General features: G+C 37.6%; 2 protein-coding genes across 2 annotated transcripts in view; both read right to left on the bottom strand.

Moving 5' to 3' along the window:
- The window catches only part of LOC136045460 (macrophage mannose receptor 1-like), a 33,607-nt gene extending 25,408 nt beyond the window's left edge, over window positions 1–8,199 (bottom strand). Inside the window, exons 1-5 of the mRNA XM_065731334.1 lie at window positions 8,133–8,199; window positions 5,766–6,164; window positions 4,724–4,897; window positions 3,002–3,166; window positions 2,108–2,221 (exon numbers count right to left, since the gene is read on the bottom strand). Of these exons, the coding sequence (XP_065587406.1) occupies window positions 2,108–2,221; window positions 3,002–3,166; window positions 4,724–4,897; window positions 5,766–6,164; window positions 8,133–8,199 (919 nt within the window). The remainder of the gene's footprint in view (window positions 1–2,107; window positions 2,222–3,001; window positions 3,167–4,723; window positions 4,898–5,765; window positions 6,165–8,132) is intronic.
- A 636-nt stretch (window positions 8,200–8,835) lies between these two features.
- The window catches only part of LOC136045465 (macrophage mannose receptor 1-like), a 32,282-nt gene continuing 25,963 nt past the window's right edge, over window positions 8,836–15,154 (bottom strand). Inside the window, exons 24-28 of the mRNA XM_065731347.1 lie at window positions 14,425–14,571; window positions 13,170–13,286; window positions 12,386–12,559; window positions 10,738–10,767; window positions 8,836–10,203 (exon numbers count right to left, since the gene is read on the bottom strand). Coding sequence (XP_065587419.1) covers window positions 9,965–10,203; window positions 10,738–10,767; window positions 12,386–12,559; window positions 13,170–13,286; window positions 14,425–14,571 — 707 coding nt within the window. The 3' untranslated portion in view covers window positions 8,836–9,964. The remainder of the gene's footprint in view (window positions 10,204–10,737; window positions 10,768–12,385; window positions 12,560–13,169; window positions 13,287–14,424; window positions 14,572–15,154) is intronic.

Raw genomic sequence — 15,154 nt, 5'->3', positions numbered from 1 at the left:
ACACATGAATTCATTACTACAACTATTTTTCTACTGCAGATAAGGAAATGACATTTAAAAGCACCTATCAAAACATTTCTTTTGATGCTTGTTGCATAATTCACTTTTTTTTTTTTGCATACTTCATTGCACACTTAGAGCCTCAAAAATAAGACAGCCCTATGAGTTTTGTGACAATTGTCAATTTGCACATGAAGAGACTAGACATTCTGCATTGATGGTTGCAGTAAGTCCTCCTTTCAGCCAACTGTTTAATCAGCATGCTCGAAGGTCTCACTCATGTGAGTGTTAAGAAATGTATTGCTTAGAACCATCTGCAGCACAACTGATGTTCTTGCTCAGTCACTACACAGTGAACAGAAGATTCTGAACATCGAGGGGTGGCCAGCAGGGTGAGAGAGGCAATGGCCCCCCTATACTCTGCCCCTATAAGGCCCCATCTGGACTATTACATCCAGGCCTGAGATCCCTAGTACAAGAAAGATGTAGAACTCTTAGAACAGATCCAGAGGAGGCTATGAAGACGATCAGAGGGCTGGAGTACTTTTCCTATGAGAAAAGGTTGAGTGAGCTAGCCTTGTTTAGCTTGGGGAAATCAGTGGGAAGACCTCATTGCAACCTTCCACAGTTGAAGGGTACTTACAGACAAGAGAGTGACTCTTCACATGGTCTAATAGTGATGGGACAAGGGAGAATGTCTTTAAACTGAAAGAAGTGAGATTTTAGGTCAGACATTAGGGAGACTTTTGTTTTGTTTTTTTAAACTTAGAGGACCTTGAGGCACGGGCACTGCTGCCCAGAGAGTTGTTATCACCCTATCCCCAGAGGTGCTCAAGGCTGGGATGACCAGGACCCCAGGCAACCTAAGCTGATGGGTGGCAGCGCTGCCCACAGCAGGGGGCTGGGTCTGGAAGGGCTTTGAGGTCCCTTCCAAGCTAAGCCATTCTGGGAGCCTGTGACTGAAGTGGTATCTGGCCTGCCGCAGTAGTGATACTGTACACAGACTGTAGGATATCAGAGCCTCTAGTTTCACAACCCATGAAACACTCTGTTTTGTACATAGTCTGAAGTCAGTACACAGTTACGTTGACGTGAATGCATGGTAATGAGCTTAAAGACCTCAGATACATTCAAGAAACCATATTCTGAGCTAATTTGGGGGGCAGAAACACAGTATCTTTTAAGGAAAGATATTCAGATAATGAAATTTGTAGATGTGAAGAGGAAACATAAGAACTACAGAAGTGTGGGATGCTTGACTTCAGAGCCAACTGTTCCTCTTCTCTGGAAGGCTTGAAATATCACACTAGCTCAGAAGACCCTCTACCAGACTCAGTGCTAGGCTTTCCTCCCATCTGCTGTGCCAGACAAAACTAGGTGGCACAAGGGCCCTTTGAGAGGGCCAAAATTGGAGTGTGTGTATTTGTTCAGCATTTGCTTCAACTATTACCAAGAAAACCATTAGAAGATCTTCAAAGATGAACTGCCAGTGCTGTGAACTCTACTTACAGTCTCCCTTGAATTTTAAAGAGGAGAGCAGATAGGAGGAAAAGCACAGAAGTTGAAGACAAGGCTCACTGACAACAGGGTCCTTGCAAGCTCAGTACCTGAGAACCCTTATGAGAGGGCGGAGACACAGCTTTCAGCTGACTTGAAGGTATCGCTAGTACACTACTGTAAGGATAGGCAGTAGCAGATATAGCTGCTTTAAATCAGTTTTGCATTGCACAAGAGATACATATGTCACAATCCAGTAATAAAGAAGGAATTGCTTACCTCTTTCCAAGGATCAGGGCCCACCAAACACTCCAGTGAAAGCAGTCTCTCAATAGAGATACAACCCTTCCCACTATCAGCCTTTAAATCAGGTTAGGGAGGGGTGGGCCCAGGGTGAATTGCTTCCACGTGTGCTCCCCGGGCTGACTATGCCCCTTCATCAGGTGTTCTGTCACTGGTTCAGGCCATGACCTAACGGTTTCCATGCAGCTACCATTCAGCTAGTGCTTGTCTAGACTTTCACTTCATATTAATATACATTCAGTATTCTGTCTCGAAAAGTTAATTCCAAAAACTAATTGAGAAAAAAACAAACAACAGTGATTAATACCTGGTGCCCAGTTGAAATATCTGAAAGGAGCACCACCACTCCACTGCCACCCGCTGCTGGGGTTCAGACTGTTCAACCCAATCCAGAGAGGGGATCTGTTGCTGTCAATCAGATCTAGGGAACAAAAAGAGCTGGAATTCTAATAACGTTTGTTGTGAAATGCTCTTCAGGGTCAAATTTTGCAAGAGGATAATAAATATATGCTTAGAATTTTCCAAGTTGAGTACAGAATTTGTGCTTACAAGTAATATATTCAGAGACTGCCATTCTGCAGATGGCATGCAAAAGACTAGTTTGTATATTACTTTATCTGAATTTAACACTGTTCTACAGTTATTAGTAAACAGTATTCTTTAGAAACTAAAACATTTAATTGTTACTGTTAATATTTACATACAAGTTCTTTTAAGTTTGGTACAATTAATACAGGGCCTTCATTCTACAGAGTCTGTGCATTATGAAACAGTATAAAATTTTTGTGCTATTTTAAAAAACCTATTTCACTAGCTCTTCAAGAAGAATACAGGTTTATTAACACAAAAGCCATATACTGACTGCTTACTATAATAACTATCCTATAGTAAGGCCTTTCTCTTGGACTGCTACATTCATGTTTTCTAAGCTTGGTCCAAGTCTTGCTTAACTAATTGGAAATTCTTAACTTATTTTGAAAAATAAGAATTATTTGAAATAACAATTCCACAACTTTTGTAAGTTCCACTTTTAAAAAACATAGATTACAGTACCCTTGATAGTTCTCTAGCAATACAGGTGATAATATTACATTATCTACTCACTGTAATGTGGTTAAAGCACCAAAATATGTGTAATCAGTCAAGAAATCTTAACACTCTTTTTACGATTTGACACTCTTTTTACTGCTTGTTTTTTCACCTCTTAGATACATTTGTTCGTGTATCTCCATGACACTTAATAACTCCGCATTCTGCTGCTTGCAGCTCTGCCTTGCTTGGTGCCATGTGAGAGCTGACTGGAAGTTTATCTGGTAGAAGGTTCCTGTCAAGGGATCTGTACTCCAAAATTTGTCATTATCACTGCCTGTGTGAGAGAAAGAAGACTTAATACTGCAGTTTGTTAAAAACATCTTAGAAAATGTTATAATCACATTTAACTACAAAGCTTTCTCGTGAAATTGGAACATTTTGGTTCAATAAGCCTCAATTCTGAAAACACATACCCTTCAGTTATTGTGCTCTTTGTTAAGTAAAAGAGGGTTTGCCACTGACATTAACAGAAATGAGCTGTGATTCTTTAATTTCAATTTTTCTGCCAAATCCAATACTCTTCAGCTTTAAAAAAGGAAGCTGAAGAATCCAATAATAATAATAAAAAAACTGGGTTGGTCAATATCTGCTCTGAAAACCTTTTCAGCAGCTCATAAGCTATATCTGAATGAATTCTTGGTTGAAATGTGATTTAAATTAAAAGATTTCCAATTAAGGAAACTTTTCTCCTTAAATTATGCCATCATTAATTCCATTCTTTAAAAATGTGTGCCCTATTTCTAGGCTGCATAGTTCATTGTGACTTAGAAATTGTCTTCTGAAAGCTGTCAGTTCGCACAACTATGTACTAATAAGTTGTGATTACATTTCCATTAACATTCTCTTTTGTTAAGAAAAATGGATTTCTTGAACCATTCTTCAGAAGAAATGCTTTCTTTATATTCATTTGTGTTTCTTTCTTGCTGGTTTTCTTCTATTGTGAATTCTCTTTTAATTCTAGACCCAAGTAACTATAGTCTCCAACAATTATACAAGGCCAACTTCTTCATGCATTCCCATATACGTAATATGAGTATTTTGCCATTTTTTAAGCTGCTGTATACAAAATTGCAACAGAAAATCATTTTCACTACTGTCAGTGAAAAACATGTTGGTGGTTGGCAGTTGATAATGAATAGAATCTGATTTCTCCCATCTATCAAATGGCAAATACTCTTCTATGATAGAGCACTGCAAAATAAAGTCTGAGGCAGCATTTTCATTGCCTTCAGTAACTACATATTTTAATGTCCTTCATTCTGCTCTCAGATGTATATACATTTACCTATGGCTTTGAGTAGATCATGAGGGAGAACAGGGAGAAGTCATAGGTAGAGCTACAGGAAAAAGCTGACAGTGACTATTCTAGTAAGATCTGTGAGACAGTTTCTTCCTTTTTTTGCCTTTCAGGAAAAAAAAAAAAAACCTGCTTCTTCCCATGAATTGTCTATCAACCTCATGATACAAAGCAGGAATTTGCATGGGTGGGAACAGTTATACTACTGATATCACAAATAGCAGTGAGACTGGGATAATTAGACTCTGAATAGCTTCTCGATTTTCAGATGCTTTAGTTAAATACACTTGCATTTAAAGACTACTGGTCTCTTCCCAGGTGTTAGCTACTGATTCCAGCTTGACTGCAGACTCTCCGATTTAGGAGTTTTGGTTTTTTTTCTGTAATGAAGATTATGATATGGCATAGATATTTCTTAGTAAAATAATGCAACTACCATAGTTTTCCCTTCCATGTTAGTAACATCATTCCAATATTGCTGTATTTATTGAATAATGTTCTACAACAGCACCTACATCAGCATTTATGACTTACCAGCAGTGGGACAGAACCCATACAAGTGGTCAGTGTCGAAGTTGGGAGTTGTTGCACACCAAAACAAACCATCCAACCGGGCTGCAGCTGTGCACCCTGAATACCACTTCCCACTCAGCTGGAAAGGGAAAGTGCATGGAGCTCCGTGGGAGTTTCCTAGCAGCGTAAATAGATCTACAGGGATAAAACAGAAATGATAGTATAAGTATGGAATCTCTATCTATCTTTATTCTCCAAAATTTTTGTGGAGAAAGTATTCCACATGTTATGTCAGTGTAACTGGGGACCTACTGCCACCAGCAGTCTTCCACAAAAGCTCTGCATAGATTTTGCAGTTTACCATCATCTCATGAAATTGCCAGCTGTAACAAGTGGAAATAGGGCAGTTTTGTACTGTAAAGAAAAACCGTTCTCGTTGGATAAAGTAATTTTCTAAAAATAGCATTATTTTTTTTCTTTAAGTGTCTTAATTTCCTGCCATCCTTTATAAATAAGTCATTTTTTTAATTGTTGGTTTGGGGTTTTTTTTTAAGCATCTGAAATCTTGTGGAGGAACAGAATGGTAGTAAATATGGGATTATTTGTTTACATTTACTATTGGAGTATTAATCTTAAAAGTTCTTTGCCTTTTATCCAAGATTGTTAATAGCATTTTATTACTGATAAAACAACAACAAAAAACAAACAAACAAACAAACCAAAACAAAACAAAAAACACCTAGCTAGACTGGTATTTTACTACTGGTCAATTAAATAAACCAAAGTGCTTAGTTTAAAGCTAATAATGAAAAATAGGCTAGATCCACATTTCATTTGAAAGTAAATAAAACCTGCAATTTTCTGCACATATACTATGTTCTGTGTGAAGCCAAGCACTGTTATACCTCAGGACAGAGGAATGTTACTTGTGTGAACTGATCATCTTCCAGTCCACCCTTTCTTCAAGGGGAACAGCTGATTTAGACTATGAGGAGCAGCAATAAAAGGGCCTGTGATGGCTAACAAGCGCAAGACACTGTCAGGATTAAACTTCAGATCTTACCTTTATAGTCTTGAGAACACAAGTCATCCATGGTTCCATAGATTTTCCATTTGTTCCTTGTACCTGCTCCTGTGTCCAGTACAATATTATCTTTTTTTCTTTTACTGACACTGAGAAATAAGTTTGCTCCATGGATTACCAAGGTTGAGTTTCTGCAGTCCCATTTTTGGAATTCATTTTCTTTGTTGCAGGGATACAAAGAAATTTTAGCCTGTTCTTGCTTGTAGGGCACTCCCAGACATTGTGCAAATGCCACGCTCATCACCTGGTGGTCGGACACCCACCTGAATTTCTGTAATTCATTGTTTTTGTTACAAGCAGTTACTATGACTGCATGAGAACTCTGAGCAATTAAGCACAGTTTATAATCTTCATTATATATTAAAAATATTTCATTGTCTGTAAGACAAAAGAATAATCATCATAGAATCATAGACTCACTCAGGTTGGAAAAGAACTTAAAGATCGAGTCTAACCACGACCTAACCAATACTACCCTAACTCTAACAGCCCTCTGCTAAATCATGTCCCTGAGCACCACGTCCAAACATTTTTAAAACACATCCAGGGTTGGTGATTTAACCACCCCCCTGGGCAGCCTATTCCAGTGCTTAACAACCCTCTCTGTTAAGAAGTGTTACCTGATATCCAGTCTAAATAGAATCATAGATTACTCAGGTTGGAAAAAATCTTAAAGATCATCACATTAATGTGTTTATGGTGAACAAATAGTAAGGGAAGCTTATGAGGAAAGATATGTGTTTTGCTGATGTTTCTATACTGATCTCCTGACTCATGTCATGAGACAACAGAGGTCTGAGTCACTTTTGCAAAAAGCCAGACAGCATTTTCAAATAATTTTCTTCATTCTGAGATGGAAAAATGAGTGAAACTCTTGTAAATACAATACAGAGGAATAAGAGAACGTAAATTATGACATTGTTTCCAAAATGTCATCAGTACAATTGAATTTTCATGAGTATAATGGATGTTATTTTTCCATATGCATCCTGAAATATATTTCTTTCATGATTTCCAAAAGAAATCTCACTGAAGATTCAGAAGTTTGCCATCATTCTGTGCACCACGTGCTTAATTGTTCTCACAGACATCTCCAACTGATTACTTTTATGTTTAATACAGTTAAAGGGTGAACCTCCTGTGACCCCTTCCTTCTTTTGTAATTGGTACGTTCTGCTATTTTTTTCATAATGATGAACACTGATTTGTAATTTTGCCCTGTTCTAATGTCTCCTCTTTTATACGTTTATAATAAGAAACCAATACAATTAAATATAATCAAATTCCACACAAATTCTCACAAGATCAAACGTTGAGCGGTCTATGGGGGTAAAGATACCATGCAGGAGTCTTTCTGTGCATTACGTGGGAAAGATAGTACCCTACCAGTAAACAATATAGTTAATGCTTCCAAAGAATTATGGGCAGCCTAAGTTAGTACTCTACCATGTCTCATGGGTCTTGCTGGTAAGGGTTATCTGCATCACAGTCATACACCTGTGAACATATCTAGCAGTTGTTCAGTTGCCTGTGAATGGAACTGCCTGCTTTTCATAATGTCAGATAGTGTATAACTCCCACTGGTTTTGGTCACAAGAGAGAGAAATTTCATCTGCAAGGACTGTACCAGGACTTATGGGACAGGAGAGCAAGGCTTTTCCCTTTGGTACATTTTCTTTTCAATTCCATCCACGTTCTATTTGTCCAAGACAATAACTGCACAGGGGGACCATGAAATACCCTTCGAAACACAAAAGTACATTCCTAAGACAGGGATAGGATTTTAGGATGATGTCAGTGTTGAGTAATGAGTGGAACAGAAAGGGCATAAGAAATTCTGATTAATGAACTTATGACAATTTTTTTGTTATATCTGCATTTAAAGCTCAATCTCACCCTAATGTTTAATGTAACTTTTACCAGTTAAGTAATTTATGGAAGTTTCACTTCTTCACATCTAAATTAAGAACTAAGACATAGCTTTTTCTCTCCTTACACATTTAAACTGAAAGCTGCACGTTGGATTATATCTTTTAATTATTACATCTAACTACTTCAGAGCATAATGTAGCATGCTAAATTTCATCTATTGCCACACTGTTCTGACTTCTGACTCCCAACTTCACCCTATCCTGATCTTCCTTTCATTTTAAAAGTGAACCAATATCTTTAACTGCATCTTTCATAAACTTTTGAGAACCACTTCAGTTAGGATGAATACAACACGCAGGATAGCTGCATTAAAAAAATAATATGTAAGAACAGCAAGGTAACAAAGCCCCCGGAGCACTTTCATATCTATTTTTGCAGGAGATAGTTTGCAGGAGATAGATGACAACAACTCACCAAGTGTCTGAAAGGCAGTAGTAACGAAAGAGAGGAAAATTAAGATCGCAGAAGTTAAATATTTCATTCCTTTCTTCTTAATTGCAAAGAGATGAGCTGAAATTAATTGCTGCAGTAGAAATCTTAAAGGAACAAATGTTGCTGGGTCCTTCATAGCTTTGGAGAGTTTTGGTTGAAGGAAAAAACTTGGCTCCAAATAAGGAAATATCCTGTCACATGTTATATTTTTGAAATCTATTAATAATTACAGAATTCTGACTTTGCATCTGAAACTTAATTTTCACTGACAAATGAAACTACTGTGCCATTATTTCATGAGAATTTACCCAGGAGCGCCAATACAAATTAGCCAGATCTTCACAAATCTTTCTGTTAACTGATGATTTTGGCAGCAAAACAGTTTGAAAGCTACCTTTCAAAATTAGTTAATCCATAGAGCATGAATGCATTTTAACCCTTGAAAATTCTTTTCTTACACCAAGTGCAAGACAAGGAAGGAGGAATAATCTCAAAGAAATGAGCTGTAGCCCTTTGTTAATGGGAAATCAAATTTAGCTACGGTGTAAAAAAGATCCTTTTTTTTTTTTTTTTTTGGAAGGAATAATATTCAGCAGAAATTACCTTCAGAATTTTATTTTTTGCAGTTTTATTATTAAGAAAAATTCACAATACATTCTGCAAGGCTAAAGTGTCACTTATGTGCAAAAAGAAAGCCATTTATAGTGTACAGGTGTCATAGAAGTGTGTCACCAATATCAGCTATCAAAATACGACTATTGTAATGATATTATTTATTTTATTGGAGGGGGCTATTATTCATTTGCTTACTCTTTTTGTTTGCCTAGGGTATATCACTGGACATCAAATGGCACTTGACTGAAATCAGCCAGTTCTTATAAAAAAGATAAGCATGTGTACATGTTGCAACTTACTCAAAGAAAAAAAATGTTTAAGATGAAAGGGAATCGGTAGAAATATCTCAAGCACAGAATGCCCTTCATTCCCTGACCTCTGCAATATTTTTTGCTTGACTGCAACATCTGCCAGCCAGGAGTCCAATGTCATGAGCATCTTTCTTTCCTAGGGACCTCTCTTTTACAGTTCTTACGAACTTTTCAAGGGTCTGGTTTCCCCAGAAATCATTGAGATCTTTTTCATTTCGTTTTTCAGTTAGCCATACACACAGAATTCATAGACTGCAAACAGCACAGGAATCTTCTAAGGCACTGCTTTATGCTAAACTCCTTACTGGACTGGATTTTTTCAGGTGAAGCATGGGCACAATGTCCTATCTTCAGCTCAGCCAAAGAGCTGGAGGATAAGAGAAGACATCCAAAAATGAGCTGCCAAGCGAAATAAAAACAGGAATAGATTCAACCAGCTTTGTCACATATATTATTTTATAGCTTGTATTTCTTCTTAGTTATATGCCTTGTTTTCATGTTTTCTCCCATTAGCCTCTCTCTTAAGGTTAATGACACATATGACACATTCAATCAGCAACCATAAAACATCTCCATATGCTAATTCAACAACACTTAAGTGCCATTACATCAGGTCTTTTATTTATAGATACACAGATCCCTTTTAGTCTCATAGTTGGTACAAAATATTCAGAGTTGTAGAGTATGTCTAATCTAAGTTGAAGCCATGAATGAAGGACAGATATCTTACTTACAGATGCATACTTCTACAGTGCTTAACCCATACCAAAAGAATAATTGCTACTTGGTTCATATTGTATGTTTGTGCACATAACTTTTACTAAGATTTATTTGTTCTAGCTAGATTACTTTTTAAGCTTGGATGAATAGAGTAGCTGTGTTAACACATTACACAGCACTGTGTTCACTTTCTCCTTTGCTGCTGGCAGGATCATTTTCGTTGTTCCCTCTGGCCGGTGCACTGCTGTACTCTAGCAGAATGTTGTCTGGCCCCGCTGCTCGTTCAGCCTCACTTTGGATTTTAATCTTGAAGAAGAAATAAACCATGAAGCCCATGCCTACTAAAATGATGAGGACCAGAATAAGGAGTATCCAAACAGTGCTCTGATCATTGTCCTTTTGGCCATCTGCAAATAAATATAAAGCAAGTAGAAGTAGGTCTACTATATCCATAAATAAATATGTAAACTTCTAAAAAATATGGGTCTAATTTTCCCCTTAGTTACTGTGGTGTTAATCAGGAACCCAAGTTTTTGAAGGAAGTGGAAGATGACCTCCACATCTCCAGCCTTTTTCCACTGCTCTCTTGGTTAAAGAAGTTGTGGTCGTTAAGAAGTAAATACACTTGTGTGCTTTTTTCAGGATAAGAATTACATTGAGAGTTTAGTGTAGTGTCATTGCATCAGTTCACTCATAGACCTTAGCATGCATAAGGAGGAGAAAACAGAGGAAGATCAGTTTACAGAAGCATTTACTTTTCCTGAGATTCTGTATGTCTCCTATTGCTAAAGCAATGCTGGTGATGACTTCAATGGAAACTGAGTCAATTAAGCCTACATAAATAAATAGATAGAAGCCAAATAAATTGTAAGTACCCATTAATTCAAGTATTTCCTTTCACATCTCATGAAAATATACTGGGAAATAAAAATAAAGCCTACCTTTCACACTTGCAACTGCTTTAGGAATAGCTGTCAAAGGGAAAGACAAATATTAGTCAAAAGCACATTTCCATCCAGAAAGTTTCATGATCAGCAGAAGATCTGGTAACCTTCACATCCAGATTACCTCATCGCTTCTCCTAGAAAGGTGTTTGCTCAATTAATGAAGTTAAAAGTGCGTGATTGATCTTAACCTGGTGTTCACAGTAATTAAACTATAGTAGTTTGCATTTTAAGTTACCTTCGTGCCTCTTTTTCAATAACCAAATAATCTCCAGGCACAGGTACCTTCTGACTGGCAGGCAAGCTTTACTCGGGTTTATCAGTCTTTTCCTCATTTACTGGGTCTGCATTCCAGCAGGCTGGAAATAGCTTGGTGGGGATATTTGATAATTCTCCCAGACAGCACACAGTTCCTGTTGAGACCCAGTGCATTCTGATGTCCCACAGCCCACTTGCATCTGTAACCACATTTATCAACTCAGGTTTTCCTGTGCAGTTTTTCCCAGCTGTGCAGAGGGCGCCATGGGCGAGAGACGTCCCTGCACAACGAGCTCCAGGCAGGCACAGGAGAAAAGCAACTGTTAAATCATCCTTTGGAAGGATGCTGATTTTACTGTAGTAGAATGTTTGCTTGTTCTGATAAACGATTCTGCTGGAGAGCTTGTTGGCAGGAGCTTGTGCTGGCATTTTTCTGACATTGTGCATAAGGGCCATTCACTAACAAACCCAACCAACAAAACAAGTGTAGGTGTTGAGTGTGTGCTTTCTGCTACAACTGGTTACAGAGAAATAACTTTCTGCAGTGACTTTTCCTCTAATTGCCCCAAGAAAACTAGGAGTTGCCTCAAAAGAGGAATTTTCCTTTTCAGAAAATGCTCGCCAGCACTACCAGTGCGTACAGCTGCCTTCCTCACCAGCTGCAGCTCTGCTTGGAGAAAGGGCAGAACCTCAGAAACACCCCAAACCCTGAGTTTGCGAAATAGGGCAGGAAATAGTACTGTTGTTTTTTCTTTTTTTTCCCCCTCATCTTCTGTGGATACAAGAAGTACAAAAAATACCACATGTCCATTGGCTCACCGTATTTCTGCTTCCTGACCAAAACAGATGGTGCTCGATTACATAGAAACACAACATTAAAAAATAAATGCTAACCAAAACACTTCTTCTATTTTCAAAGGTCACTATACATCCTCTGGATTCTGCTTATGTTCAGAAATGGAATTGCTTCATCTATCTGTTGCAGGAACAGTGTGTAACAGTACAGAAAGAGGAAGAAAAGCAAATCATTGATACAAGTCTTGTTCCATAGCAAAGGATTAACATTAGCAGGAAAATCTGTGTGTGTGTGTGTGTGCATTGCAAAACCACAAAAAATTCAACAATTTTATGGTCAAAGCTGATCCTTTTTAGTTGTGAATTTAAAAGTCATTACAGATTGTGAGAAAATCTGAAGTTATAACACAATAAAACATGATGAGGCCTCTGTTTGTAACATCTTTTCTGAATGTTAAAACAAGTGATAAGGAAAATAAATAAATCATTTTATGTGACTCTGTGTGCACCTTTTAAAATAAAGATATTATGTGTTATTTCTACTAACAGAAAACCATAAACATCAAAAGCATGTATTGAACCAGTCACTTACTCTTTGGTGTCTTACAGATAAAACCCTTTTTGGAGGAGCAGGGGATGCTATTCCAGGACCCAGAGGAGGCGGAGAGCTGCACGCAGTACTCAAACTCACGCTGCTCTTTCAAGGGCTCTGCTTCACCCCAGTTGACAAAGTCCAACACGCTGTTGTCTTGCCAGAGCAGCTGCCCTGGTGTTTCAAATGTTTTAGCAATACCATTAATTACTAATAAAAATTCTTCACTAGTATTTGTTTTCCTTTAATTTGATTAATTTACCTAGCCTAATAAAGCAATACCCCTTTCATCAAGAATCTTGTTTGTGGCTATTTTATAATGCATTTAAAACAGTGTAATTGATTTTCAGTATAACAATTTAATTTTCTCCATATAGTGAAGCCTGATGGGGCTATGGTCAGACACATCCAGCACAGGCTCTGCCCAGCCAGGAGCAGGCTGGAGTCTGGATCACATTCCCAACCAGAGAACAAAAAAGGAGATGGGAATATTCCCTCTAACAGAGCAGGCAGGTTTGTGCTGGCAGGAAGGCACGTATACTTTCACAGATCCTGGCAACAGTCAAGATCCTTCACTGAAGCCAAGCAATCTTTTTTTCTTCATCCTGTCACAGGTATTGTTTAAAAGCACAAACTTCCAATAATTTTTAAATCTATTTTCTTGTTTGTCTTTAGTGACTCTTTACCTAGAATTACTTCCTTAAAAGCAACAATATACCTAAATCATATTTCATGCATTTAATGAATCCCATTTATGACTATATATAGAAATTAGAAGAGTTACCAGCTATATTTCTGTATAATCCTATCCAAAAGCCACTTGTCTGGCTCGTGTATAAGTCTGCATGTTCAGCTAGGAAGTTGGATTCAGCCAAGTCTTCCACAGAAGTCAACATTCCACCTAACACATGTAAGAAAGCAAACAGAAGACAATTTGAGGTATTCTGTAACATAGAATTCAGCCAAAATTAGAGGCTCAGATATAGGGTAAGAGTAATAATAAATCCCTTCCCTTCCTTGCTGGCAGAGTGTAAGGAAGGGTTAAAGCAGAGAACAGGAAGCAGCACAGGCAAACAGTACAGGCTGTTTGTGATGTTGCCTGAAATGAAAGACATGAAAATTATGATGGATAAGGATGGAAAGATGATGAATTTGAAACATCAGGTAAATAAAACAACATATGATTTTTCAAGTGTTTGGATAATATTTTTTTACAGATATTATGGAAGATTATTTATTCTTAATGGATTTGACAGGCTGATATACAGCAGGTAAAAGTGCTCAGCAAACAGATTTGTGATTCAAACTGCAGAATTAGTTTTTCTGGCCATGGAAGCAAACTGTAAGTGGAGGAGGATAGAGCTAAGAAAATCTAATGGCATGCAAAACAAAAGGACTTGTTTATTTTGGGCAGAATGGTGCTTCCCTTTCTTCTTCACGGCCTGCTGAAGTAAGATTGAGGTACCTGGGTACAAAGTGGTTCAGCACTGCAGACAGCACACAGCCAAGCAGCAGTCCATGGTCTTGGCTAGGGCCAGACTCCCCCAAAAGGAGGGCGGGAGGCATTTGCTCTCACCTGGCTCTACAGACTGCCAGGGTGCCCATCTGTGAGGTGAGGGCCCTCAAGCAGTGCTTGCAATCCCTTTCAGATCACACATCACATCTTTGAAATAAGTAATTGCTACTATACTATTTGCTTCTATTCTTGTGTAGGGAGATATATGGAAAAGTAGACATAGGAATAGAGATAAGTTAATCCATTTTTACATCTCTCTAAAAATAGAAATTTTATGGATGAACTAATAAAACAGGGTCAGGAATAAGCACGTGTGGTAAAAAAATAACTTACAAAACCAAAGACAACTGATCACCTTAATTGCATCATAAATGATAAGTAAACAGCGTCAATGGTGAGACATGAGACATTGAAGTTATCCTTTGTAATATAAGTAGATTTTGCAACATTGTCAAGATTTTTAAAAAGCGAGTTTTTTTATGCCAATATTAAGATCCCAACTTTGAATAAAAGCAATTATTACCTGACTGAACACACTGAGTCACAGACTGAACCCAGCTCATTTCATTAGCGTTGAAGTAATAGCAGTGGCTTCGGAAAGGAATCCAAGCTATGTGACCTGATTGAGGACATTTTCCAATATCCTGTGGAGGATCAGAAGGAAGTATATCTAAAAGAAATGAAATATTATGAATGCTTTCATTGATAAGATATTGGTGTTCTTCAGATATGAAATCAAGATTAAAAAATATTTCTTAAAAGTAGTGACAGTGTACTTTGGCTCACATTGCTAGAATTCCCAGTGACTACGTTGAGTGACAACGAGTAGCAGAACTGCTCGGTCACAGCCGAAAAGTGCACCTGTGCTCTTCAGTGTTACCATCCAAATGAAACTGGGACTGCCCAAAGGATAGCTGTGTGTTCAGGGCTTTTTTAAATTCCACTTGTTAAGACCGACAGCTTCATAGAAATAAGAGATACAGTAAAAAGCAGATTAAAAAAAATTGTGTTTTTAGGGTTTGGAGCTTTTCTACTTTTAAATAACAATTTGACTTTAAATACAATGCCTATTAAACTGTAAGTTACAACTGACATTTCTAGTCTAATACTTTCATTGAGATGATAATTCTTACATAATGAGTTTTACTTCAGACAGAGCATGGAATGATCTGAAGCTCAATGAATATTTGTGTAGTTGCCCTTTATTTTCTCACACGCAATGATATTATGGAAGGAAACAGTGACATTTTCTG

The sequence above is a fragment of the Cyrtonyx montezumae genome, unplaced genomic scaffold (genome assembly GCF_038088225.1).
Source record: "Cyrtonyx montezumae isolate F1298 unplaced genomic scaffold, pur_monq_1.0 scaffold_14, whole genome shotgun sequence".
NCBI lineage: Eukaryota > Metazoa > Chordata > Aves > Galliformes > Odontophoridae > Cyrtonyx > Cyrtonyx montezumae.
The sequence above is the reverse complement of the archived record's forward strand: the minus strand, read 5'-3'. Positions and strand labels throughout refer to the sequence as shown.